The sequence below is a fragment of the Barbus barbus genome (genome assembly GCF_936440315.1).
Source record: "Barbus barbus genome assembly, chromosome: 6".
Taxonomy (NCBI): Eukaryota; Metazoa; Chordata; class Actinopteri; order Cypriniformes; family Cyprinidae; genus Barbus; species Barbus barbus.
This window is the reverse complement of record NC_136734.1, coordinates 30,639,090-30,666,927: the sequence shown is the minus strand read 5'-3', so window position 1 is coordinate 30,666,927 and position 27,838 is coordinate 30,639,090. Positions and strand designations below refer to the sequence as shown.

The 27,838-nt window shown below is 40.2% G+C and overlaps 1 protein-coding gene across 2 annotated transcripts in view; it reads left to right on the top strand.

The window, feature by feature from the left end:
• The first annotated feature begins 4,443 nt into the window (after nt 1–4,443).
• emid1 (EMI domain containing 1) overlaps nt 4,444–27,838 on the top strand; it is a 69,624-nt gene continuing 46,229 nt past the window's right edge. The window contains exons 1-3 of one of the 2 annotated variants that reach the window (XM_079419600.1): nt 4,444–5,131; nt 19,793–19,906; nt 20,276–20,379. In XM_079419600.1, coding sequence (XP_079275726.1) covers nt 4,965–5,131; nt 19,793–19,906; nt 20,276–20,379 — 385 coding nt within the window. In that variant the 5' untranslated portion in view covers nt 4,444–4,964. The remainder of the gene's footprint in view (nt 5,132–19,792; nt 19,907–20,275; nt 20,380–27,838) is intronic. The other variant, XM_079419599.1, reaches the window with a different exon arrangement.

Below are 27,838 nucleotides of genomic sequence, written 5' to 3'. Positions count from 1 at the left end.
GTGAAAAATGAATGGATGAATTTCTTACTTTACAAATTTACTTGTTTGTTAGTTACACTTATGTACTTAATTTCTAGGTTTAAATTTTTGTGGTCTTACGAAGCTCATTTGGCTCCCACTCTATATAGAAAATGTATGATATATTATTCATTTTTATATACACTACTGAGCAAAAGTTTAATATAATTCAGATTTTTAAATTGTGTGTCTCTTATGCTCATCAACACTGCATTTATGTGTAAAACAGTTATTTGAAAAAATGTGCATATGACTAATGTGTGTGTGTGTGTGCGCGCATGTTTATGTGGTTTATAAGGACACAAATTTGTATAATGACATGGGTATGACAGAGGTATTACAATATGAAGGTGGTTTATGAGGACACTGCCTATGTCCCGTAATTCAAAAGGCTTAAAAAACATATTAAATGGTGTTTTTTTGAAAAAATGCACAAAGTCTCCTGTGAGGGCTAAGTTTAGGTGTAGGGCAATAGCACACACAGTTTGTTCAGCATAAAAACCATTACGCCTATGGAGAGTCCCCATAAACCACAAAAACCAACGTGTGTGTGTGTGTGTGTGTGTGTGTGTATACCACTAGGAGGCAGCACACTCCAAACTAGTGTCTTGTGGTACCATTGAGCCACAAGAAGAAGCAGAAGGCAACTACTTTCTTGTCTCTGTTTGTCTGAAGTCTGGACTCCTGCCAGCACAGCTCATGCACCTCATCTCACCTCAATCTCCTGATCCCTCTCCAGACCCTGATATATGTAATCTCTGAGGATAGATCTCTTTATTAAGTCTTCTGTCTATATGATTCCGCATGACATTTCTGACGCCCATGGGCCTTCAAAATCATGGGGGATGGTACTAGTGGGAGAAAGAGGGGTTGCTTTGTGTTCACTTAATTACAGTCCTAACATTTCTTTCTCTAGATTATGTTTCACCCAGGCATCCGTACCAGCTCCCATCTGAGGGTTCCCCCACACCCTTCACTCATGGTCCTGTTCAACGGTACATTCTCCAACAAAACCTCAAAGAAAAAAAGCATATCAGTCAGGTTGAGGGCGGACATATTCTAGCTTATGTGCCGTATATACGTATAGGATATAGGTATGAGAGCATAAATTTAAGAGGCTTGTCTTTTCATGCCTGATCTGCATATGTTTATGCTTCGGTTTGGCATATATCACATTTTTCATACATAACCTGTGGGTCACCAGAGGAATTCGACCCATTCTTATAGAACTTGATATATGTTTCCTGCTTCTGAAAGCTCAAAGTTTGCCCAAGAAAAAGCAACCGTCTGTGGAAAAAAAATGTATCTGTATCAAATAGAGCAGAAAGGAACTTTTCCACCTCTTTTTATTCTTCCTCTCCTCTTTTTTGTCTGAGTCTGGCTGATTCTTTGTTCTCCTTGATAAAAATAGATGAATTATGGCCAGGTGAGCCGATTCTTTATAATTAAGTGGGACAAAGTCTTTCCAACACAGCGTAGAGAAATTACAGGCAGCTTTGCCAACACTAAGTTTAGAAAGAAGTACCCTCTTCTCAACAAATCGTTGTTTCCAGAATGTTTAAAGTGCCAACAAGTGCTCAGTGTTTGCACCAGGAACTCCGTTAACAATAGAGATGACCACAAGGAATGCTCATAGGGGCACTTTTAAAAGTTTACACAATCAATTCAAAGCTATAAAGAGTGTATTTAACAACTCTGATGAAATGAAGCAGGAAACAGAGGATTTTTTAGCAGAGGAAACAATAAAGTGGCTTCATTTATAGAAATATTTCAGGTTCAGTACAAGTTAAGCTCAATTTTCAGCATTTGAAGCGTAATGAAAGGAAACACTACAGTATTGCGGTGAAGCACTTAGTGTAGAAGTGAATGGGACTCATTTTTAATGGATTTCAAAGCAGAAACGTTTTGTCTGCATAAACTACAAACCCTTTCTTACAATTGACCAAGTGAAACCTTTTCAGATAATCTGTTTATATAAAAGATCTGTCACTATTTCTATAACATTGCAGCTTCGATGTTGTTACTGTAAAGTTGGTAATTTTAGATATTACTTTGTTTTGGCAACAATGCTGTAAAATTAGATAAACCTTTCACATAAATAATTAGCAAATAATTTGTGTTTTTCACACTTTGTTTACATCTCATGGCTGTGCTTTTGTATTTTTTTTGTTATAAGTGTCTAACTATAACCCAAGTTGAAATTGCTGTAAAATTTTGTCAAGTCGAAAATAAGCCAAATTTGTTTGTATAGCACAAAGCAGCTTTGCAGAAAATCACAATGTTAATGATTGTAATATCTTAATATCTTCATTTTTTATAGTCACAGTTTAGCAGATTAGAGCTGGGCGATAATTTACATTTTACATTTTGTTTCCAACATTATTATGCCACAACAAGCTTTAATTTCTCAGTGGAGCGATGAAGACAGAAAATCAAGTAGCAAAACAAGAGAGTTTGTTAATTCAAAGACTCCTGCCACTACCGGCCTACCTTTTTATTTCTTTTGAAGCCCAGATTATTTTCAGCTGTCTTCCACAGCAGGGGTTTATATTAACCCTGAAATGCTTCAGTGCCTGGTTGGCGTGGCTGCTTTTTAAAATGCCACGGACGCACCAAACTTAAAGTGCTGAAATGTTGCACACCCCCTCATCGTAACTTTCCTACTTGCTTCTTTTTGACCAAATCTGGCAGCAGGAATAAAGCCTGTTTAATCAAACACAGGATATGATGCACTAATTTTACTTTCCATTGTCAGTACCTCACATTCAGTTAGTTCATTTTTGCCCTTTATTTTAGTCAAACTGTAGTCAAACATGTCAAACTATGACAAGTGGCATCCCCTCAACACCTGCAGATCTTGGCGGCCCGTGTGATTGATGCCCCTGCTCCGTGCTTTGCTTATTTCTCTGGCTGTCAGGGGGTAAGTCACCTCAACCTCAGATATAGATGAGTGGGCTGGAGTCCATCCTGCCTGCTGAGCCAGGTGTTTAGCTTGGACGTGGACCACAGTTTTGTGGTTTTCAGAAACCCTTTAGTTCCCCTTTTTCACTGGGCATAGGAGAGGTTAGAGTAAACCGTGTTCCCGAGGTTCTCGTTCTGTTTTGCTCTCTTCCCTTTCCCTGTTCTGGATGCTATCCAGACGTTAGACTGTGCTTTGTCTTCTGGAGGAGGTTTTCATGTTATGGCAGTCATATGACTCATTAAGCCATCTGAACTGTAAGCATATGAAGAGGCGAGACCGATGCTGAAAAGAATGCTTTAGCAGTTCTTTTGTGTATTTATCATTTATAATGGTTGTCAACCAAATAACTGAGAAGGAAATTTATTTATTTTTTTTTATAAAATGCATTGTCAAGATTAAGTGTGAAACACATTTGAAATGATCTTTAGTATGCATTATATAGTCTTAAAAATAAGAAAAAAAATTACTTTTAGCGGTACAAGAGCTTGTCACTGAGGCAGTACCCTTAACATGTACCTTATTTACAGTACACCTAAAAGATTCAAAGTAGTACCTTAAGAACTACTCTAAGGTACTAATATGCAACTTTTAGGGGTGGATAAGGGTCAAGTTGCCACTTTAACGCTTAGTGACAAGCTGTTGTGCAAATTACCTTTAGGGGTACATTTTTTGACATTGTGGATCCACAAGGAACCTTTAACATTGCAAAAAAAGGTTCTTTATAATGGAAAAAGTTTATTTTGATTAATAAAATATTTTCACTCAAAGAAAAAATTGTTCTATTGAACTGTTTACTAAAAGGTTCTATGGGGAACCCAAAATGGTTCTAAATATGACATTGCTGTGAAAACGTTTGGAAACTTTATTTTGTTGTTAATAAATAAATATAAATGGGAAATGTTTCTACCATTACTTCATTAGTGAATAGAAAAGGAAACACTGTCAACTTAAAATAAATGTTTTCCTGATTTTTTTTTCTTTCCTTTTTTTTTTAATAATTAGCTCTGGCATCAGTGCAGTAACAATGAAACAAATAGCCTATTCCTAAAGCATTAACGTTGTCTTAGATGTTTCACCTAATATTTCTTGGGAGATATAAAAACATGCAAATGAAACAAGTGATGAAAGAGAGTTTTTTACTTTTTTTATATTTTTTAAATATTGACAGCATGTGTCATGGAAGAACATACTGAGGAGATTATTTGATAGAGATCATGTTGACTTTTGGTTGTAAATTTGGGTATCTTGGATATTTTGAGCATATGTGAGACATTGCTCAAGTCGCCTCTGAACCTCAAGAGACAGGTGAGGTGAGATTGCTGGAGAAAAGACTCCAATTAAGTATTGCTTGGAGAAACAATTGTCATTTCTGTGAGTAGCGATGTGCTTATTAGCCTCTCTGGCTCTTTTTTTTTTTATTTATTTTTTTGTTTGTTTGTTTTAAATATGAGACCAGCATCTGTGCATAATTTAATGTGTAAACTGTTCTCTGGAAGAGCAGGGAAGGGGGAGTGCTGCATGTGTGAGAGGGCAGAGGGAGAGGGAACTGGGCTGGGTGAAAAAAAAAAACTGCACGGGCCGTGGGACTCAAGGCGACTATAAAACAGCTTTCTTGCCCATTGTGTTGATGTGGTCAAGAAATATACCGTAACGTACAGACATAGACAGAGAGGGAGATGGAGGAGTGAGGCGGGACCGGTTTGGGTGGCTGCTAGAAACGTTTGTCTTGCGGTTTGCTTGCAAACTTTGTGAGGAGATTTATTTGTGGCTGGGTCTGCCGATGACAAGCCTCTGAAACTTTAACTCTCGTGTTTGAGACGTAACAGTGCACATAAACAAAACTTTTATTATTTTAATACTCGTGAGAGAAACAGCAGTTCAGAAATTAGTTTTGCGACTCGTATATCTGTCCTCTAGTCACAGTTCGAACATAAACGGGACAGTATTAGGAGAGGTATTTTGCTGACTAGGGTCTCCGGCTGAAATGGGAGCGGGTGACGGGCGCTCGGTGTCTGCGGTTCACCGGAGCTCTTTCCTCCGGAGGACGCTGCTGCTGCTGATACTGTGGCTGACATGCGTTCAGGGGACGTGGGGACCCGGAGTTTACAAATACCAGACCGGGACAGCACTCCACAAAGATCAGTCGAAGAGGTAAGGTTTATGACAGAAGTAACCTGTTGGACAGAAGTTGTCAGTTGAAGTTTTACATTGTTTCGACTAATGTTTGCCATTTATGTACTTCAACTACTTTTTATCAATTGTTTGCAGTCAGTTAAAATTCTTTTTCAAACAAAAATATTTCATCAAGAGGCAACCCGTTCGTGAATAAAGATGACAAATATTTTCCCAGTTGGAAAATTCAGCTGTGTGAAAACCTAGTAGGTTCTAGTTGGTCTAAGCTGGTCAGTAACTAATGGGCAAGAAATTTAAGCTGGTTTCTATAGCCTAGCTAATTACCAGCTAGAAACCAGCATGTTCCAAAACAGATACATGTTTTAAGATGGATTTTCCAGAAGAGCACACAGCAGAATTGAATGACAGCTGGTAACTTGCTATATTAACTGTGGCATTTTGTAGATGAATAAAGACTGATATATTGTGAGAATAAACAATGAATCCGTTTTATTTTACTCTGTACTTTTATTTCCCTGCTCTCCACCTAATGCTCCTGTTGTGGGTCTGACTGTCTGTTTCCTCTTTCCTGAGACGGGGGAACACCCATCTCTCCTGTCTGTACCTTTGTCCATGGTTTATTCCAGTTAAAACACACGTAAAATATATTGGTATCACTGTCCAGACTTATTCAAACTCATCAGGACAGAGAGCTTTAGAATATTTGCATATTTATGCAGTCTTGCTTTCAGGTTTATATTTAGGCAAGCTTTTTTTGGTAATGCTAAATAAGACGTAATCAACAGTGTTTTCTTTTATCAGTATATCATCTTTTTCATTTCCCTCCTTGATTAGGCTTTTTTGAGACATAACAAGGCAAGAAATTAGGCAAAACATCATCCAACATGTGAGCCCTCCACTTCTGTCCAGACCTCATCACCTTGACTGACCTGTGACCACAGCTTATGGCCTTGATCTGACCCTCATATCTTCATGTAAATATTTACTCTGTTTGGGTAAATGGCTTAGAGTTGTTGTGGGGTGTTTCTGAAGTACGCAGGTGTTGAGTCGTCTTCGCTCTCTGTGCTGATGGTTTGATCTCTCACCCCCTCCTCCCGTCAATCACATACTGATGAAACAGACGGTGTTTACTAAACACATGCAGCTGCATCGTCTACATGCTGTGAGAGGGAAGTTTATTACACTGGTGTCTGATGATGCAGTGAAGAGAGGTCACAGACATCTTTGAGATGCCTTGGATAGACAGCACTGTTTACTGAGAGGTGCAATATAACTTTTGATATAAAGAACAAAGTCTGTGTTTATACTTTAGGCCGGTTGAAATACTCAAGATGCAGCTGCTTTGAGTTTACTTGTTTATATAGTAAATCATGTTCAGCCTTTCTTTTTTACATTTAAGCAGTGATTTATTCCTAACCTCATTTATAAAAATGACTTGTTTTTGTAACCTAGTCATTTAGGTTACCTGGCAAAACATATTTCATTGTGTGTTAGGGCTGATTGATCGTGTAAATAAATAAATATGATTATTTTGGTCATTACTAAGATCTTGATTATTTGTCTTTGGAAACATTCATTTATTAAATATAAAAAAAACTTATGGATTAAATTGAAAAAACTAATAAAAATGCATGTAAATATTGACAAATATAACAAATATATCTAGGGGTGAGAACCAGTAAGTGACATTTTTGGTGAAATGGAGATATATACATCAAATGAAAGCTCTTAATGAGCTCTTTCTACTAGCAAAAGTGCTGTCATCTATGAGTGTACAAATTTGTATTATAAACAATTGAATTCAGTACACAAAGTCAGATCAAACTATGGTGAAATTTTAGTTTTGGCTCTCCTGTAAAGTTAGTGAAATGTCACTTACGCCCTCCTGGTTCTCACCCCTCGATATGTAAAGTAGATTATAATAAATAATATCAAATATGTTATAGATAGTGCATGTATATATTTATATAGTAGTTTAGTGTGACTAAAATATTCATTTATCTTTTTAATAATGTTGTTTAAATGCTTTAGTTAATTTTAGACTAAAATTGAGAAACCTGACTAACAGACCTACATAATGTATTTGTAGCTTTTGTCCAGCATTTATACTCATTAATCAGACTACAACTGGTCTTAGTATTGTGCACTTGTTTTGAAAGATGCACAACATGCTTTTAATCCTTTAAATATTCAATTACACATTATGTTGTGAATAATTTATACTGTAGTTCAGCTACACAGAATCTCACTGTATGTCAGTTAGAACTGCATGGCAATGTACTGTATAGATACCTGCATAATTTAGTTTCCCACGCTAGAGCACAGAGAAACAGTTTATTCTTCTTTCTAAAGCATCACTGAGAGAGGCTGAACAGGCATATGAACTTCTGCCATAAATCACAATTAACCCCGATCCACATCCTAACCTTTAACCTAATCCATTTTGCACATAGCCAAGACAATGCTTGAAATGTAAATATTCTGAGAAAAGCCTCTTAATAATATCTGTCTAATTAGGGGCCGGGGAAGCCGAGCACAGTTGGGGGTTAAGTCAGCAGCTATTTCCTGTTCTGCTCAGCTTCACTGCCCTGGAGAGCAGCGCTCAGGGTGGGTAGTGTGAGACTTGGGCCCCAGAGGGACCTTTAACTGCTGACCCATCAGTACCAACCAACATACCTCCACCTCTACCTTATTCTGCCTCCACGAAAGCAGGGACTCTTTGATGCTTCCGTGGGTTAGACACATTTTGTTTGCTGTATGTGTTTTTCTCTTCTGCATTGTGAGTACACTGCAAATTGTAAAATAGGAGGAGGAAATATTTATGTATGGCTATAATTTTCATTACTTTCATTCATGTTTTAATGGACGCATTTAATTGAATTGTTCTGTGGATTCACAAAAATCTTCTTAAGAAAGAAGTTAAAAAATTTGTTAAGATAAATTATATCAAGTTTGTGTATGTCATTCTTGCAAAAAAAATCATTTTTTTTGTTTTGTCTTCAGAATAATATTGAGAAAAAATAAACTTCTTAAGAAATGTTTGTGAATTACAAAATACTCTTGATTTTATTCCAAAGTTAGAAAATGGGAAGAAAATGAAGTTAACAAGTTTATTCTTAAAATTGTTTCATGAATTTAGTCCCTGTTCTGGAAAATAAGGTCAGCACTCTCATTTGGTGTCAGATATAAATCAAGATTGCCATGTGGAGTGAAGAGCATGAAACTCAGATCAATCAATCAGGGAATCGGTTTCAAAGTGAGGATGGAGATACTTAGGGAAATATGCACTGGTCATCTTCATGATCTATGGGTGTTTATGTGTGTGCACTCACTCATCCATATCATCCGCTTCAGGGCTGTTTATCCTGTGAGGCCGGCCCTTAAATCAGACTCTGGAGAAGGACTGTCTCCCACCATGGCCTTTGACCTGTCCTTTGAACCGTTCTTGAGCAAATCGCAGGAACAGAAAAGGGGTCCCTGCTCATTTCTGCTTTGCTTTGTTGTTCTTTCTTTCTTTTTTCTCTTTTAGTAATTTTTGATGCTTTCTTTCACCAGCCCATTAATCTTATCCATCCCTCACTGTTTTGCCTAGCATTGGACGTCATGAACGCGGCCTAATTGGGTTATCTTTCCCCCCTAGTGCATCCCAGGAGGGCTTCATTACTGACCCGATGATGAAATGCACTCTTTCCTCCAATTCTGTCCAGCTGCCACAGCTTTCCATTGTCTTCTTGTTCAAACTTAATTTATTTGCCTCCAGAGTCAATAATCTTTGTAGTCTGTGCTACATTGCGGGAGTCAACATTTGCATCTCAGTGTTGTCTCACGCGTTGTGTGTTGAAAGCTAGCATTCATGCTTTAAATGAGGCGCACTGCTTTTCCTTTTGTCTAAAACGAGACAGTTTCATGATCTTTCTTCTGGTTTGTATGCATGTGTGCGTTGTTCTGCTTTTATTTAATGGCCTTGGCTTGCTTGCCGCTCACTGTGTGCTGAGTTGCGCTCAGTCCAGCTCTGTGTGATTCCTGCCATCCCTTTCTGATTTGAGTTATCTCCCTCTAACAGTCTGTGCTGTGCTCTGCGTGCATTGCAGAGTTATTTATTACGTTTCTGGTCCCATGTGTGTATGTGAGGAAGAGAGTCATTCTTTCGATTTGTTGGCCAAGTACATGTTGACGCCAGTGAAATGTAGCATTGCTGGGCTGTTGAAAGCTTTCACACCTTTTAACTTGCATTACCTACCGCATATCTGAGACACAATGAAGCTAGAAGCAGTATTGAAGTCAATGAAGCTTTTAGTGCAATGTGTTTTGAAAAGGCCAATAAATATGATGCTGTAATCGCTTGTGCTTCAATTGCCTTCATTTAGAAAGAAAAGTATGCAAGTACTCATTTAGCAGATGCTGATTTCGGAGTACACTCTTTACAGAGATTGTACAGGGGCTCAGTGGTGATTTCCAGTGCATAATCTTTTCAAGGGTTTAAGGGCCAGTTTTACTAAACAGGGCAATTCCAAAACAGCGCCGATGGGAGGGGAAATTTCTGTGGGTGATTTACTAACAATGCGACAATTAAGGAACACAGACGCAACATTTTATTTACATATCGACCAACACAATATACCAAACTCAGCACAAATTAGCATAGTCACAAATAAAGAAATAAAGACGCCACAGTAGGGCTGCATGATTAATCGAAAAAAACCACGATCTCGATTCATACATAAATGCGATCTCATTTCTAAATGACGGCAATTCACTTCCGTGTATTTCCCTGCATTCAGATCATGCTGCATTCACGCGTTATTGGTCACTCACACAATAACAAAACACTATTAATTCCAAGTAGGGATAACGAGACGGGGGTAGCTGCAGACTGGAGCAATGGGCGTGCTGAAATGAGGCGTTCCGAAAGGTGAATCAGTACAACAAAATCTACCCCTAACCCTACCCCCACACCCTGACAGACAGCTTTGTCGACCAATCATTAAGACCTTTCTCCACGCCCCTACCTTTTGGCACGCCCTAACCTTTCGCCACGCCCATTGCTCAAGCCTGCAGGTATCCCTACTTGCAGTTATCCCTACTTGGGGATAACTGCAGGCTTGAGCAAGGGGTAGATTTTGTTGTACTGATTCACCTTTCGGATCGCCTCATTTCAGCACGCCCATTGCTCCAGGCTGCAGCTACCCCCGTCTCATTAATTCACCAATCAATCATAAATCGCTATCACTTTTCTCCTCTCCCTCATTGGCCACGTTCCGCTGTCACTCACGTGACGTGTAAAAAGGCGGCAGACCTAAACGGAGTCGCGTTCGCAGAATGATCACCGTATGACATCAAAGTACCACGAGAGCGGTAAGAAAGCAATCGGATCCTATGCATTCAAATCGCTCTTGCGGTACTTTAATGTCATAGACTGTAGTTTAATATCATACGGTGATCATTCTGCGCAGCGCTCCTTCAACTGGGTGTCAGCATCAACGAGATTGAGGTCTCTGCAGAGCAAAAGTGGGCGTTTCTGAATTTCTGGGCGTTTTCAAACGGCTGGGTGTTTCTAAATCATGCAATCAAAATGATCCCCTGACCTAACCCCACCCGTAAACCTACCATTACTATGATGCCAGCCAATCAGGTAACATGGTCGAAAAACGCCCCGATCTGGTAACTCCCATTACTTTGCTGCAGAGACCTATACTTGGCATCAACGCTTGACGGAGGGCGTGTCTGAAGCTTGGGGCTGACCAGGGGTGCGTTTCCCAAAAGCATCGTTAGCCAACTATGGTCGCAAGTTCCGTCGTTATCAGCATAGTTCAACGATTTGGTGTTTCCCGAAACCATCGTTCCAACGAACGTTCGCAAACAGCATCGCAAACTTGTGTGGTTGGAACGACCACTCTCGAGCTGTGGTTAGAAGCATAGTTTCTAGTTTACATGAGATGTAGACTGAATAAATCCTTATCTTTAGCAAAATAAGCAAGCTGACATTCAGTACAACCTGTGTTATTTATTTAGAATACATACAAATGTAATTTACGTCTTTTAGTTTGTCAAGAGATTTAAAGCACCGTTTTTGAAGACTGCGCATGTGCGAACGTGCTCTACTATGTAAGAATGAGCCAAATATTGAGTCTGGTAATAAAGCAAAATAACTGAGAAAAATTAGAAATGGTCTTCAGATGCCATGTCTGTAACTTATATGACAAAATCTAGCGTTAATTCGATCTCAAACAGATTAATTAAAATAAGTTATTAGTCCACCATGTGCGAGACGTCATAAACCAACGTGGTTGAACGATACTTTGCGACATACGGTTTCGGGAAACAGTCGTGACTAGCTAGTTGATTTCTCCAACGATGCATCGTACTATGGTAGTTAAGCAGCGAGCTATATAGTTGTACGGGAAACGCACCCCTGAGCCGCTGAGAAACAGAGTTGCGACACGCTTTGATCTCGCGCCGCGCGGTCACGTGGTTCATGGAGCTCTCCGAGCTGTCCATAGGTTTGAATGGGATTAATCGGGTCAGACAACAACAGCGGGTGTACTTGCAGCATTTTCCGGCAAATATTAACACAAAATGTCCATTGATTAATTCGTTTAATACACTGATAGTAGCATTTTCTCTGTGGAGTTTAATGGAAATAATATTAATGGGTTTTTCTTGTTTAACTATGGAGTAAAAACATAGTACAATGCAACAAAGGATAAGGCGGTTACATTTCTTTGTTTGCAAAGTATAATGTAAACTGCTTAATAAAGATTGGAGACTTGAGGCATGACTTTGTGTGTTTGTGTTACACTTATTCCTGTGGATGTGTAGACCAATGAGGAAATAAATTATGCTTATTTAAAGAGTATAAGAAATCTCATTAGTATGTAAAATGTGTTATTGTATTAATATATATTTCTTCATCTATTATTCACATTTTAATACAATATTATGTTAAAATATAAGATACAGTATGCATACACAAGTGAATATCAATGAATGCTAGAAAAATGCTAGAAATGGTTTTAGCCATTTTCAAAAAACAAACAAAAAAAAAAAAAACATATTTTTCGCCACCATCTGACTAATTAATACTAGCACTTACCTATTCTATTCTATTTATTTATTTATATTTATTTAAAAAAAAAATCATGCTATGTGAACTGTGCTAGACTAACTGAGACTTGTCACAGCACTTGTATTTTGTTGCTCTTTCGTTGGTCTGTTTGCTTCTACATTGTAAGTCGCTTTGGATAAAAGCGTCTACTAAATGACTAAATGTAAATGAAAAAAATGTAAATTTAAGTTTTGCAAATACTTCAAAATAAAAAAGGCAACCAACTGTATTCATCAAAATATTTTATTATATAATATATCCACGTTATCTAACTGCAAATATAGCATATACTGACTATTATCTAAAAATAAACATGAACTATAACGCGTTTCATAAAATACAACTACTGGTCAGATTTCCGAGAGGTAAACTAATGAGTTATAATGGCAATAAAATGCTGTAATTTCCTCAACTTTCTGGCGACTGTGTTTGAGAAGCACTGAAATGAATGGGCTTCAATGCTGAAACTATCGGTTGTTTGGAACTATTGGCTGCTCCATGACACGCTTTACTTCCGCATTCCTAATTTCTTATGGAAGCCTATGGGAGTGTCGCAACTCTGTTTCTCAACGGCTCTGGTGCTGACCATGGTGCTGACGCGCCATCATAGTGATAACAGCCAATCACATACTTTTCTGGTGCTGCATGAACGGGATTGGCTAGCGTCTGTGCTAGGGTATTTGCATAAGGCGATCTGATTGGCTGACGCCTGCGTTGGCACTTGAAAAGTTGAAAAGTTTTCAACATCTTCCACGTGCAACGCCAGTGAAGCGACGCGAGGGACCCTCAATTCAGTTCGGCAACGCTTGACGTCACTCCATTCAAAGTAAACGAGAGGCGTTGACGCCGACGCCCCGTGTGAATGTGAATATTTTTATTTATTATTGTTAATGTTCTCTTATGTTCAACAACTTAAAGCTTTAAAATTATTAACTTTAAGGGGTCTAAAATAAAGAAAAGTGGAAAAGTAACAAGTTGCACTTTATTATACTGAATGTCCTGTGTTTTTTTTGGGGGGGGGGGGGGGGGTTTGTACTTGAGTGCAATAAATTTTGGTTGAAAAAATGAGAATCGTGTAAGAGAATCGTTATCTCAATTCCCATGGAGAAAAATCGTGATTCACATTTTAGCAAGAATCGTGCAGCCCTAAGCCACAGTATGTCGAAAAGAACCGGACGCCAAAAATGAAGGTTTGCTAGAAGTTTTGATAGACCTAGTATTGCGTCACTCCTAGTTGAGGGTTCCAAGTCGTCTTTTATTTCCTGAAGCAAATAAAAAAATATCATGGCTTGGCAAACAATATGTTCTGATAATGTGTTCTTCTGGCATTCAAAATAAATTAATAGGCTATGTGTGGAAAAAATCCCTTTTACCATGTGCTCTCTGTTCTCTGCGGTGCCTCCTCCTAGCAACAATAATTACAGCCATGTCAAGCACAAAATAGTTTAAGACATGCTTTTTTGGGGCATTAAATGGCGCAAATGCCAGTAATTTGACGAGTGCAAATGTTAGTAAAACTCGTTGCGTGATTCATTTGAATACTCTCCTCCCATAAATTTTGCTTCTGAAAGTGAAACTACTAAAAATGCATATTCAATAAGGTCAGGCGCAAAAATATCTGTGTCCACACCTTTCCAGCACTAATTCGTCACTGCGCGTCTTTAGTAAAACCTGACAGTACAATTTTAACGACAAAAGACGGTTAGCGCTGGTGCAAGCTGTTAGTAAAACTGTCCCTAAACCTACTGTTGTGTGTGTAAAGGATTAATTATAGTTTAGAAGACTGTTTTTTTGTTTGTTTCCATATCTTTGAGCATCCATCTGTCATTGGCCTACATTCAACAGAAGTTGAGCTATCAAATTTTGCAATGAAGTTTGTCAAGTTTACACCAAACACATTCTTATATATCTATCTAGGCCTATCTATCTATTTTTTTCAATTGTTTTATTTATTTATTTAAAAACTGCACTATATTAATGTGTTAGGTATTTTGAATGTTGGAAAACATACTGGAAATGTCATGATCAAACTGACCCAATAGCACAGTTGGTGGTTTTTTTCCACATTTGTTGAAGGACCATATCGCCAACTCAAATGATTTGTAACAAAAATGTTTTTTGATAGTTCTTTACATCTCACATTAATGAACTATTTTCAAGGCACAACGATAAATGGAACTGTTATCATAGAGAGAATTAGAGTGTGGGTTGATAACTGGGTTGCATAATGAGCCCTCATAAATGCTTTGTGATGGAGAGATGTTAGATTACAGGAATAATAGTCTGTAAGTACTGCTCCTCCTCTTTTAACCCTCTGTCTCTCCCTGCCCCGAGGTTTAAATCTGGATCAAAGCAGACTTTAGCTGCCTTTGCCTCTATCTCTCTGTTCAGAAAGCGGGCGAGGGGTCATTTCCCATTGAAAGGCTTTTGTGCTTTGTGTTCCCTATTAATCCTCTCATTAGTTCATATGGAGCTGGATTGTGTCCAGAATGTTTCCATAAAGATCCAGAGAATGCTATGCACTGTGTGCTTTTTTAAAGTAGAGAGGATATTTTGCATGATTTTTATGTCGTTTTGTGTTTTAGAGTAGAGGAGCTAATTGAAGTTACAGTTGAGGAAAGTACCAAATGAAGTCTGGATCAGATGAAGATCGATGAACGACTCGAACAAATCACCCTGTTCGCCAAACTGGCATTGTGATTGGGGGCAGTGTGGGAACTGTGTTCTGATGACTGTGCCACTCTAGATCTCTATCTGTCCATTGCTTGGACGTCTCCTCCTACTGTGAGTGAGTTTGGCTCATTTCTGAACTTATGTAGCAGATTTGCAGGCTAAAATGATGATGAACGGACAGAATCAGTGCGATGGGGTTCAGTGCAACTGAAATCACTGTGAAATATGGAAGCAATTATATATGATAGTTTTTGCTCAGGTGAATTTACATGATTTAAAGTATTGACAGCGGTGATGTGACTGTACAAATGCAGTTCACGACAAAATTACAATTCTGGTGTCATTTACTCATCATGTCATTACAAACCCATATGTTTTTAATTCTACTTTGAAAAACAAAAGATGATGTTTTTGTTGGATGGAGATTTCAAGCTTTGAAGAACATTATTTTAAGATAATAATAATAAAATACATATTTTATTTTATTGATTTGCATTTTATAAATATATTTTCATTCTACTGCATTTTATTTTATTGCATTTTATTGAATTACATTGCATTTTTCTCAACCCATCATTGCCCTCTGATTGTAAGGGTATGTTTTGGTTGACAAAGGATGTTGATGTAGGAACATGGCCTGCTTGGGTAAATTATGGAGTGATTTTTTATTTTTTTTTGTATAGTTTTTTTTATTTATGGTAGATTTTAGATGTGCATTTCTATGTTTCCTAGAGAAGGGCAAGGGTATGATTTGTGGTTTTGGGTTCAATAATAAGCAGATCACAGAAATGGCTCCATGATCTTCAGCTGTGGCCAGACGGGCCTCTGTGTTTGTGTGTCCAGGCTGTGTGTGTTTGTTGGCTGGGCCGGAGCAGTTGGGCAGGTAGTGACCGGATAAGCCTGTGGTCACTCCAGTTCTGTTCCAGACTCTGAGTCCCGGGTCCCTCATCACAAACAGGGCATGGAAACCACCTAAAATGAATAGGCTTTGGAAATTTCTGGAATATTTGAGGGCTGGTTCTGTGGGCCTCAGTTTTAGCAGGTTCTGGGAATGGGATGGGAAACAGCACATGTGAGAGCTGTAAATGCATGTGCATGAAGAAGATGCACCCCATGTTGTAGAAGTAGACCCCATGTTGCTTCTGGTTACAACTTCATTCCAATGATACATGATATATTTAATACATTTTTATATTATGCAAATGTATTAGTTTAATTGTATTTATTATATCCTATTATGGAAGAAAATAAATTTATGTAATTGTGTGCAACATATGTATGGTTTAGAATGATTTTACAATAGTTACGTTTGCTATTCTACAATAGCAAAGTTTTATGAAATAAACACATAGCAACAAAAATGAATAATTTATTGATAACAAATAACACTTCTTCCACCAAGCCAAGAAATGTAGTTCTTCATCTGTTTTGCAGAATGGTTACAGACTATTTTATTATGGCTTCAAACATGAACAAGGACTGGAAGTATTTGTTATATAATAATAATAAGAAGAAGAAGAAGAAGAAGAAGAAGAAAGATTTATATTTGTGCACAAACAATTTTAGTAATTATTTATATTTCTATTTTGAAAAAAAACTATATATTTTATGTAAAAAATAATCCTATTCAAGTATTATATAAAAAATGTAAGTTAATTTGTTTGGCTGTTATGGCATGCCATGTCGTGTGTGCTTGAAAACGCTTTCACAATTCCAGCAATCCCTAAAATTCTACATACACGCAATGCAACAGACAGGCAATCTACAGTAATCTAGGCAGATTGATGCTGATTATTGAGCATGTAACGGTCCTCTGGCCTGTTTTCCTGGTGTGTGATCCTAGCTGTGCATAAGCTGAGCCATTGATAATAGCCGCTGAAGTATAGTAGATATAACGATCTCCATATGTTGCACGTGCATTAACTCTCTTTGAATTCTGCTCCACATCTCTTTGACTTATGTTTGCTCAACTTGAGGCATAATGGTTCATACAAAAGTCTGTTTGAGGTGAACTGATCAATGGCTCTTTGTTTCAAGTCGCTCTGTGTAAAAATCATGAGGGAGCTCAGGGGGAAAGAGATCTGATTGGTGTTTCTCGTCAAACCCACGTTGATTCCTTTCTTTTGTGACTTCTGGCATGTGCCGAGAGTCTGGGCTTGGGCCGTGCAGCTTTGTTTTGGTTCTCTGTGTTACTTTCCCCTTCTCCTCTCCTCTGTCCTGCCTCTGGTCTGCTCCTCATCAGGGCTGGATTTGCCACTGGCTTCCCAATTAGAAAGTTCCACGTTATGTAGGGCACATTTAATGATTACCGTGGCAAACTTTCCAGATGACTTTTGTCTCCAAGGCTTGTTTCTCTTGTTTGCATTTTACGCTAAATAATGACTGCAACCATACCTTGAGTGAGTTTCTATGTTACAAAGCTCAGGATTTCAAATGTATACTGTATGTATGTACAGAGGTGGAAGGAAAATCGATACATTTTTATCATATGGCTATATTATATTGAGACATGGATTCCAAGTATAGATCTTTAATCAGGGTTTGAATTTTGGTTTGGTTTTTTTTTGGTTTTTGAATTTTAGTTTTTCTCATTACGCGTATAATAGATCAGAAATTTCTCAGATATAGATCAGAAATGTATAATTTTCTCATTCCGCTAGAAAATGGATCAAATCAATAATTTGAAATCTTTCTGTAAAATTGTATTTTGATGAATAGCTTGAGGGAATACAATTTTAATATTTATTAAAATAATTTTAAATATTTAAATATTTATTTAAAAATATCAATGTAAAAATCAAACTGCCTTGCATTAAGGCCCCGATATAATTCAAATGAAATTGAAGAACAAACTGATATGACGTCATTTTGAACAAAATCCGGCCGAAACAAAGTTTGTTTTGAGTTTGTTTCGGCAGTTCGAAACAACTCACCAAAGCGAACTTTCTGGGGGAGTTTGTTTTGGCTCCTAAACACCTTTAAACTACCATTGGTCCATGGCGATTACGGTGGGTGTATTCTGGAACTCCACCTTCTTTGACGTGAAAATTTTTGGGTTTGTTTCAAACCTTTGTTTTTATCAAATCATGACACCACATGAAATATAAAAAGGTGTAATAATTTGTCCAGTTTAATAAAATTAATGAACACTAATAAAATAAAGTAACAAACAGGTTTGTGTTATTGAGATGACTCCAATATTTTTTTCCACATCATGCATAAGTTTTCAGACGATGAGCCATTCACATTTAAAGATTGATTATGGAAATGGAATGGTTATATTGTATTGCAAACATGATACTTGAGTCTGAACCGCTGCTAATCATTATTCTTTTGTCTATAATATTCTGACCATTGGTACCCGTCTCGCACCTAGATACACCATCATTGCATCGTTGTTGTGTTTAGGGCACCCCTCCAGCAGTGCGGGGGTGTTGGAATGTTCGAAAACAGTATACCGTCACTCAGCCTTTTCTAACTTCTTTTTGTCCCCAAACGAAGAACGAAAACAAACTTCATTTGAAGTACATCAGGGCCTTTATTGTGTAGGCTATTGCACAATGAGAATAACCACACAGCACCATCTAGCTGTTACGGGGGGGAACGAGACGTGAGACGTGCGGATCCATTTGCAAGCTTTATTCAAAGGCGTGGTTACAAAACAAGCAAGGTTCATTCAGTGGAAAACAGGAACAACACAGGCAAGACAAAGAGTAATCCTAGGGCAAGCGTGGGTCGACGATCGGCGAACAATATCCAACAGGGCAAGGCAGAGAGATAATCCAGGTACACGAGCAATAGTCCAAGAGAGGTGCAAACAGAGTCCGAATGGCAAGGCAAAGGGCTAAATCCAGGAAACACAGGCAAGAGTCAAAACACTAGAAAACACACAAGGCAAGGCAAGACTATGATAACTGCGTGGGCTCCGTAGAGTCGCTATCGCTAGGAGAGTGATATACGCTATACAATACTTGGCAGAGAGGAAGTCCATGGTTTATGTAGGGTGTGTGATCAGTGCAGTCAGCTGTGTGTGTGGTCAGTGCAATGGATGATGGGAATTGTAGTCTGAGGTGGCGTGCAACAGTTAGTGTGGTGCAAGAGTCCATGTGGTGAGCGAGTGACCTCTGGTGGTGAGTTAACGGAAGTTCATAGACCAGATTCATGACACTAGCATACCAATTTAAAGATTTTGAAGGATTTATTTTCAAGGTTCACAATAATATATATCACAATTAATGTCAAAATCGTCTCTTTCTCGCACTCTATTTCTATGTAGCCCTTTATTACTTTTTTTAATCAGTCAAACAAAATAAATGGGCACCTGATTCAGGCTTTTGTCAGCAGTCACTTATGCTATGCCATAATTTTTTTTCGAGTGGCTTAAATGTTTCTGGGCTTTTTCAGCCGTGTGAAGTGAAGCCCTGATAAAAAAGCAGCACAAAAGAACCAGTCTTTCTCCTGGGGACTGTGCCTTTGCTCTGGTTTTTGGCTCGAGTTTCTAAAAGCTGTCTTAAATCTGGATGAGCAGCCCACATGCTCACATCGCAGGACATCGTCCCCCTCCGTGACTTGATCTGCTTGTAGTGCTGCGGAAAGAATAAAAATGGGCGGATGTGTATTGCTAGCGAAAGACCGCAAAGTAAACAGAGCTGACAATGCTCTCCTGCTGGGCGTACGGATCATTTAACCTGCGTAAACATCATAAAGAGTTTTCAAAGAAGATGGTTAGACTGTTAAAGGACCGAGTGTCCAACAAAATCATTGATCACTTTTACAGTATGTGGGAGTTGGATTCGATCATTTTATGGTGTTATTATTCTTATGTCATCAGAACCATCCAGAACAGGATGGAGGTCAATTGGATTGTTGTACTCTGATTCTCATATTTGTCTCTCTGTTAGGAACTGGTGTCCGCAGACAGTAACTAAGACGGTGACCTGTCAGGTGCAGAATGGCACCACTCTCCAGAGGGTCTATCAGACCTGCAGGTGGCCTCAGGGATGCAATGGAGGAAGGTGGGTTTATTATCAACACACACTCACTAGGTGTTTATATCATTTTAGGGACCTCACTTTACAGCCTGTGCTGTAAATGTAATGGCATTTTCCTGTTAAGTGGTCATGTGCTAATAGGACACAGTTCCAAAAACATACCTAAAATTATTAAATGTTGCATGTTTAAAGTTATAATCTCATAATTCCGTTTTGCAGTTCCTGACAGGATTTTGTAAACCCATTCATTTTTGCATAATATTCATGAAATGCTATAAGTATATGCTACCATTCAAAAGTCTTCAAAAAAATTCTCTATAATGGGTTTGTAGAGTAAAAATATGATAACAAACTTTGAAACAGATTTACATTTTATGTGTGTGTGTGTTACAGCTATCGCACTGTGGTCCGGCCATCCTATAAAGTCGTGTACCGCACCATCACCTCTCTAGAATGGAAATGTTGTCCTGGATACAGCGGACCTCAGTGTGAGGAAGGTAAGACTGACTGGTGATGTTAATTGCATCCCAAAACAGAATTAACTGTAGTCAAACTGCTCTTTTGAAAGAAAAAAAAAAAAAAAAAAAAGTTTTCAAAAGATTAGATTATAAAATCGACTATGAGATTATGAAACAATTTTTTTTTTTTTTTTTTTGGCTTTCTGGCCCAAAACAAATTTTAATTTGGGTGACAGCGTTTAACTTATACCGAATAAAACACATACCGAACTAATAAAAACACAGCAGTATTTGTGTAAATCTGACTAAATATTTTTAATATCTATAATTTTTTTAAACATGAAATGTTGCATAGGGACTGTGTATTTTTTAATAGGTTTATTAAAGGGGACCTAACACACACAGTTTCACCCAATCTCATGTTAATCTTGAGTACCTATAGAGTAGTACTGCATCCTTCATATCTCCAGAAAGTCTTTAGTTTTATCATTTTAATAAAGGAAAGATACAGCTTTACGATTCTCTCCGGAAAAAGCTGAGCTCCTGGAGGCGTGCCATGTGGGCGGAGCTAAAGAGTGACAAGCACTTGCGCCGATCGCCAACAAAACAGAGACATCTGATGCCGTTTCACTTACCGTCTGCAGTTCTGAAGTGAGATTTTTGGCACAGAAATACTCCATAGATATATGTCTAAATTGTTTTTTGAAACTTTGGTCCATGCTTAGCATGTTAATCCAACTCTTCAACAGTGTAAACAACTCTGAATGCATGAAACAGCATTGTATCCCCCCTTTAAAATAAATTGCCTGACAGAACGAAAAATTAATCTGACTTCCCAATGCTACTTGAGAGAGAATATATTTCCTCTTTTACTTGGCCATGAGCACGACACACTGTGACAAAAAGCATCTATGGTAGGATTTCATCATGCTACTCGTTGGAAAACATTGCTGGAAAAAGCTACGCTATTTTGGAGACTACTGAACTGCTGTCACATGGCTAAAAAAAAACACTTTGTAGCATCGCTACTCCTATTAGATATTCCCCAGCACACTCATAGTGCAGAACTAGACATGATCTTGGAATGGGAGATGATACACAAATGTTTGGGGTCTACGAGGTAGCCATATTTGTTATTTAATGTTTATACAGGCTCACATAAGGAGACCACTGCACAACTTATGTCCTGCCCTGGCCACAGTTCATGTCTCACTTACCTCTTCTCGTTCACTCCACTGTCTCTGTTTGTAAATCATGTCCCACTGTCAGGAGAGCAAATAGTGTAGAAGACAAAAGAAGAGAAACGTATGGATGGCTATTATGAGACAGCGAAAGCATGCATGTGTGTGAGCGAGTGTGTGATTAATGTGAACGCGTGTCTCAGCTGTGTTTGTGTGCTGTTTCTGACTGCTTTGCTCTGTGACTGTGTGTGTGTTTGGCTGCATTCTCTGAGTGTCAGCCAGAGCCTCATTGTGAGTCGTGCTGGGAGTAACTGTGAGGACCAGCCAGCAGCCTTAAGAGTTTCCTATCCTCTCCCAAATGAACCAGGTCTTGTGTGATCTGGCCAAAATTGGGCTTTCTAAGCTGTTGTTTGAACCAGCTGTACCCACTGACTCACTGGTAGTTTTTAAGCACTGCTAAATGATTTAATATGGCAGGCATTGCCAGGGTGGCAAGTCTTCATTTGACTGAACTTTAATTTACGTTTATAGACAGGTTTTGCTTTGTGTCTTGTAAATTGCTTTGAGGGATCTTAATGCTGTACTGTGTCTGTCATGTGGTTGTGTGTGCGTATGCTAAAATCTCAAGTAGTAAATGTATGCTAACTATACTTACTACTTCTTGTCTGTGAGGCAAGGTGGCGTTTCTTTAGCCTACAGCCAAAGCCTTTGTCCATCTGGAGCTCTTTTATTTCTCTGGGTAATATGTACACTCATCATTTTAATACATTTTCAGAAGTTTAGTTCACTCAAAAATGACTCTAGCATCATTTACTCACTCTCATGTTGCTCCACATATGTGTCCAATCTAAAGCCAATTTGGTTCCAATTCACAAGATTTCAGTCAGACTTTATTTTATGGTTTGGTTTGATTTAATTTCATTTGTTCATTTCATAACTTCAATTTGATTTTATTCAGATTCGTTTAGGTAAATTTTCCTGTTATTATACAGTATCTATTTTGCTTACATATAAAAAAACCTCTCAGCCATTTTTTATGTTGCTTAATTGAGATTACATCCTTGAAAGCAATGATGAATTGATGTTTATTCAGTGACTGCTCAGTGTCAGGATCTTGGACCTGTTTTTGTTGTGTTTTGCTCCCCATGTGTTCTGTGACCCAGTTTCTCCCTCATGTTGATTGTTAATTTGATCCCAGGTGTGTCTCCTTAGGTCTCTCGTTATCCTGTGTTTATAAGCCCCAGTCCTTTCAGTTAGTTTTGTCGGTCGTTGAATTGTCATCCCTGTCCGTGATGTGTTTCCTGTGCCTCCCATGCTCCTAGTTGGATTAAAGATTCTCGTGTTTGTGAATTCCTCGTCTCCTGGTCTCCGTGTCTTCGTGCTCCCGGGCAGAGTTGTAACAGAACGACCGACCTCATACCGAAGACGAGTTCACCGCTCAGGATGCTTGAGCTTGTGCCCGTCGTTTGCGGGGGTTCACGCCGCCGTTCGCGGCTCGCCCCTGCCCGTTCTGCGTGGGCTGTTGGGCTGCCTGTCGCGGCTTACCCAGGCCACCCGTTTTGGGGAGAACGGGTCGCCATTCGCCGCTCGCCCTTACCCACCGCCCAAAAGAAATTCGTCCCGCCTGAGACGGCGATGAATGTTCCGCCCGCGGCGAGGAGGATTCCGCCGCAAGGGGCGATGAACGTTGCGCCGTCCGCGCTGAAGAGGATCCCGCCGCCTATAACGGTTCACCCCGAACCACCGAGGAAGGAAAGACAGGTGCCGGTAGGGATTTTGATTGAGTTTGAGGGCATGTCAGTCCCTCCAGTGCCAGCTCCTCGCCAGTGCCATCCAGTGCCAGCTCCTCGCCAGTGCCATCCAGTGCCTGCTCCTCGTCTGTGCCCTCCTATCCCTGCACCTCGCAAGAGGGTCCCGTCCAGCCCTCCTGAGTTCCCGCTGGTTCCGCCCAGCCGTCCTGAAGTCCCGCTGGTTCCGCCCAGCCGTCCTGAAGTCCCGCTGGTTCCGCCCAGCCGTCCTGAAGTCCCGCTGGCTCCGCCCAGCCGTCCTGAAGTCCCGCTGGTTCCGCCCAGCCCTCCTGAGTTCCCGCTGGTTCCGTCCAGGCCTCCTGAGTTCCCGCTGGTCCCGCCCAGCTCTCCTGAGTTCCCGCTGGTCCCGCCCAGCTCTCCTGCGTCTCCACTGGTCCCGTCCAGCTCAGCTCTTCCCGAGCGCCCCCAAGTGTCCGCGCTTCCAGAGCGCCCTCCAGTGCCGGCTCCACGCACGTGCCCTCCAGTGCCGGCTCCACGCACGTGCCCTCCAGTGCCGGCTCCACGCACGTGCCCTCCAGTGCCTGCTCCTCGAAGATCCCCACCCTCCCACCCACTCCTGCCTCCTCCACCGCTGTCGTCTGGCAGCCCCCCCGCTCGCCCTCAGCCCTCTATCGGTACGGTGCGAGCCCCGTGGGTCTGCCATCCTCCAGCGTTGCCGGGGCTGGAGTATCCCTTACCTCCGCCTCCAGCCTCCGAGGCCCGGACTCTGCCTCGGTCCGTAGACCCAGTGGCTCCACCTCGGCTCCTAGCTCCCTCGCCTCCACCGTCACTCCTCGATCCACCAGCTCCACCGGGCTCCCTCGTCCCTCCGGCTCCGCCTTGGTCGGGCGTCGACCCGCCATCGCCTCTGGACTCCTCTCCTCTGGCTGCGCCTCGTCGCTCCGTCCCACCGGCTCCGTTGGGCTCCTTCCTCCCTCCAGCTCCACCTTGGTCCTCAGTCGCTCCGGCTCCGCCGCGGATCTCCGGGTTTCCGCCTCCACCTCGGTCACCAGAGCCCTCGGCTCCACCCTGTCCCCCCGGATCCTCGGCATCACCCTGGCTCGTTGGCTCTCCGTCTCCACCTCGGGCTCCTCCACCACCTGCTCCGCCGCCGTTGGTCGGCCCCCTGGAGTCGGCGGCCATCCCTCCTCCATGGCTCCTCCCTCCGTCGGCTCCACCGTGGGCCATCGTCACGGCTGTGGCCTGGGTCCAGCTGAGCGCCTCCTGCTCCGGGTCTCTCCTGTCTCTTCCCTGGCTCCTCCCTCCTTCGTCACCGCCTTGGTCTCTGTCTGCCGGCCCCCTCCCGGGTATCCGCCCTCCTCCTGAGCCGCCTCCCAAGTTCCCACCCGCCCCTCCCCTTTGGATGTTTCTATGGTGCGAGGACGCACCTTCCGGGAGGGGGGCGATATGTCAGGATCTTGGACCTGTTTTTGTTGTGTTTTGCTCCCCATGTGTTCTGTGACCCAGTTTCTCCCTCATGTTGATTGTTAATTTGATCCCAGGTGTGTCTCCTTAGGTCTCTCGTTATCCTGTGTTTATAAGCCCCAGTCCTTTCAGTTAGTTTTGTCGGTCGTTGAATTGTCATCCCTGTCCGTGATGTGTTTCCTGTGCCTCCCATGCTCCTAGTTGGATTAAAGATTCTCGTGTTTGTGAATTCCTCGTCTCCTGGTCTCCGTGTCTTCGTGCTCCCGGGCAGAGTTGTAACACTCAGATGCATTTTTTTGATGCAATGATTAATTTAAGGGATAGTTCACCCAAAATGAAAATTCTCTCATCATTTACTTACACACGTCTTTCCAAACCATAAGACTTTTGTTCATCTTCAAAACAAATGAAGATTGGTAACACTTTATTTAAAGCCTTTATGTATAATGCATTATAAAAGTAATTTTAATGCTTTAATTATGTCTTGTAATGCATCTTATAAAGCTAAATCATGAATAATTGTAACCACAGTTAATTAATCATAACACTTATCAATTCATTATTACACAATTAATTTGAATTCATTTGCATTTTAAATTCAGTTATATTTATTTACGGCAAGATATAGTGTATTACAATGCACATTATGAATAATTATGATGCATTATACCCTTTAATAACCCTTCATAATGCATTATACATACAGGCTTTAAGTAAAGTGTTACCAATATTTTTACCTGAGTTATTGTTTCCCCTCTATTTAAAGCTGATGAATAAATTCAAAATTTGGTAACACTTTATTTTAAGGTGTCCTTGTTACATATGTTACATGTATATGTATATGTTCCCTTACTATTATAATGACAATACATGTATGCATAATTACATGCAAGTAACCCTAAGCCAAATCCTAACCATATAGTAAGTAAATGTAGTTAATTAATATTACTCAGTACTTAAATGTATAATTACATTGTATCAAGGACACAAATCTTACACTTGTAACTCAATTGAAAGTCTTAAGAGTTTTTGGGTAAACTATTTCTGCTTTCAGATTGATTAAAAAAATAAAACACTGACCTTTTTGTAGTGCTATTTATCTCATAGATGCACTCTAGACACGTTGTGTGAACTGAGTTGATGTGGTTAGCAAATCGGTTTGATCCAAGAGGGCAAGTCCGAACTTGATTATTGCAGTAATAGTTCTTTATTTTTTAAGTGTTTACTTTTATCCGAAGATGAAACAGCACAGACAAACCCACACCCACACCGCCAACCAAAGTCTAAACGATTCTCTTTTCACACAATTACATACCCCAAAGGCAGCAGACATCCATGAAATGAGAAATAAAGTGGGTGAATTAAGTTAAAGCTATTCATCATAAGAGAGGGATGATGAAATTGAGAGAGGATACCGCCTTAAGTGGGACACTGTGAGGCCTGTCTTATCGGTACCATGTGAGACGAACTGATCACAGACACCCCTGAGTGGAACTGACAGCTCCGTTCTGCCTCTTTCCGTGTCTCTGACACCACAATTTATAGTGGGCTTCAGCACCCTCAAGACATGCTCATGTCACTGACTCAACACACTGTAGTGAGGAACAGAATCTAGAAAGCATGTTGTGTGCAATGCATGAACATTTATTAGTGTCTGGTATATCAGACCGTGGAGAATGAGCTTTATTCTCTTATATATATGGTGAGATGTACTGTCCAGACAGCCCCCATATCATCTTGTTTTATAACTCTGTCTGTCTGTCTCTGTCTCTGTTTGTGTTTACATTGGCTCCAGGTCAGTTTCACGCACACAGTATGGGTTGTAGTTTGAAATGTAAAGTGTAATGGCATCTCGTCGCAGTGAATCTGTGTTGTTGTAGGATCACTTAGTTGTGTTCTAATGTGTGGAATGAGGAAAGAGAAATATGCTGCTTTGGTCAAACAATATCTCTTACACATCATCTCCACTTTAAAGCAGAGCTATTCACGTAATCCAAACAGAACAACTCCTTAGTGCAACAAAAACTACTATCTGCAGATAGCAGTTCTGTGATACTGTATAATATTTCATTGGTGTGAAAGTCAAACATCAGCGTTATAGCATTCTTTTTTTATTATTATTTGTCATGAGAAACATTTATAGCTAGCAGAAAATTCTGACAAAATACAAACCAAAAAAAAAAAAAAGATTTGGTAGTGCTCTGTTTGATTTGCAGTTTCTTGATCTGCAGGGATATAAATTGAACAGGCCTGCTTTAAAGGGTTGATTGTGGATTAGAGATACCAAAGATTTATCTTGTTTTCATTCAGTTTTAGCCCAAACATTTCTTTGCTCTCATACGTAATCTCTTGTTCTTTGCTCATTAGTTCTCCCTCTCTCACCGGCGTCGTCTGAACTAGTAAAAACATTGAATCACTGATAAGACAAAAACATATTTGAAGTAAATGTCAAGCTTTTTCATAAAGATCAGTGTGGTGAGTGGGGCGGGGCCGAGAGCCGTGGGAACGGAGCGAGGCCGGTGGAGTTAATGATAATGAGCGACACCTGCGACACTCACCGGTCTCAAGTCCCACGGAGGAGCTCCGGAAGGATAAGAGGAGGAGTGACGACAGTGGAAGACGAGAGAGGACCAGGCCTGGATATTATTTTGTGTTTTGTGTGCGGCAGTCGTCCGTGAGGGGCTGCCGCTGTACTTTTACGTTTGTTTATTTTGATTATTAAATCCTTAAATGTTTGCCGGTTCCCGCCTCCTTCTTCCCGAATCTACGAACTTTGTTACAATCAGTGTCCCACCCTTGTTCACACACGCACACACTGTACACAGACCTTTAGAGCTGTATTAGTGGACCACTTCAAATGCCCAGTGTTGTAGTGCATCCTGTTCTGATATAGTTTTGCTGATATAGTAGTGCTCTGTGTAGGTATTTCAGATGAGGCAGTTATTCAGATCAAAGCGCTCACAGGATTCAGTCACAGACATCCAACAACTGTATCCAACTGACATCCAACTGTAAACCACTTGCTACATTTCTGCTACATTGTTCATGGTTTACCCCTGAAATGTTTTTCTTTCTTTTTAGTTTCTCATCTGACAGTCTCTTTGG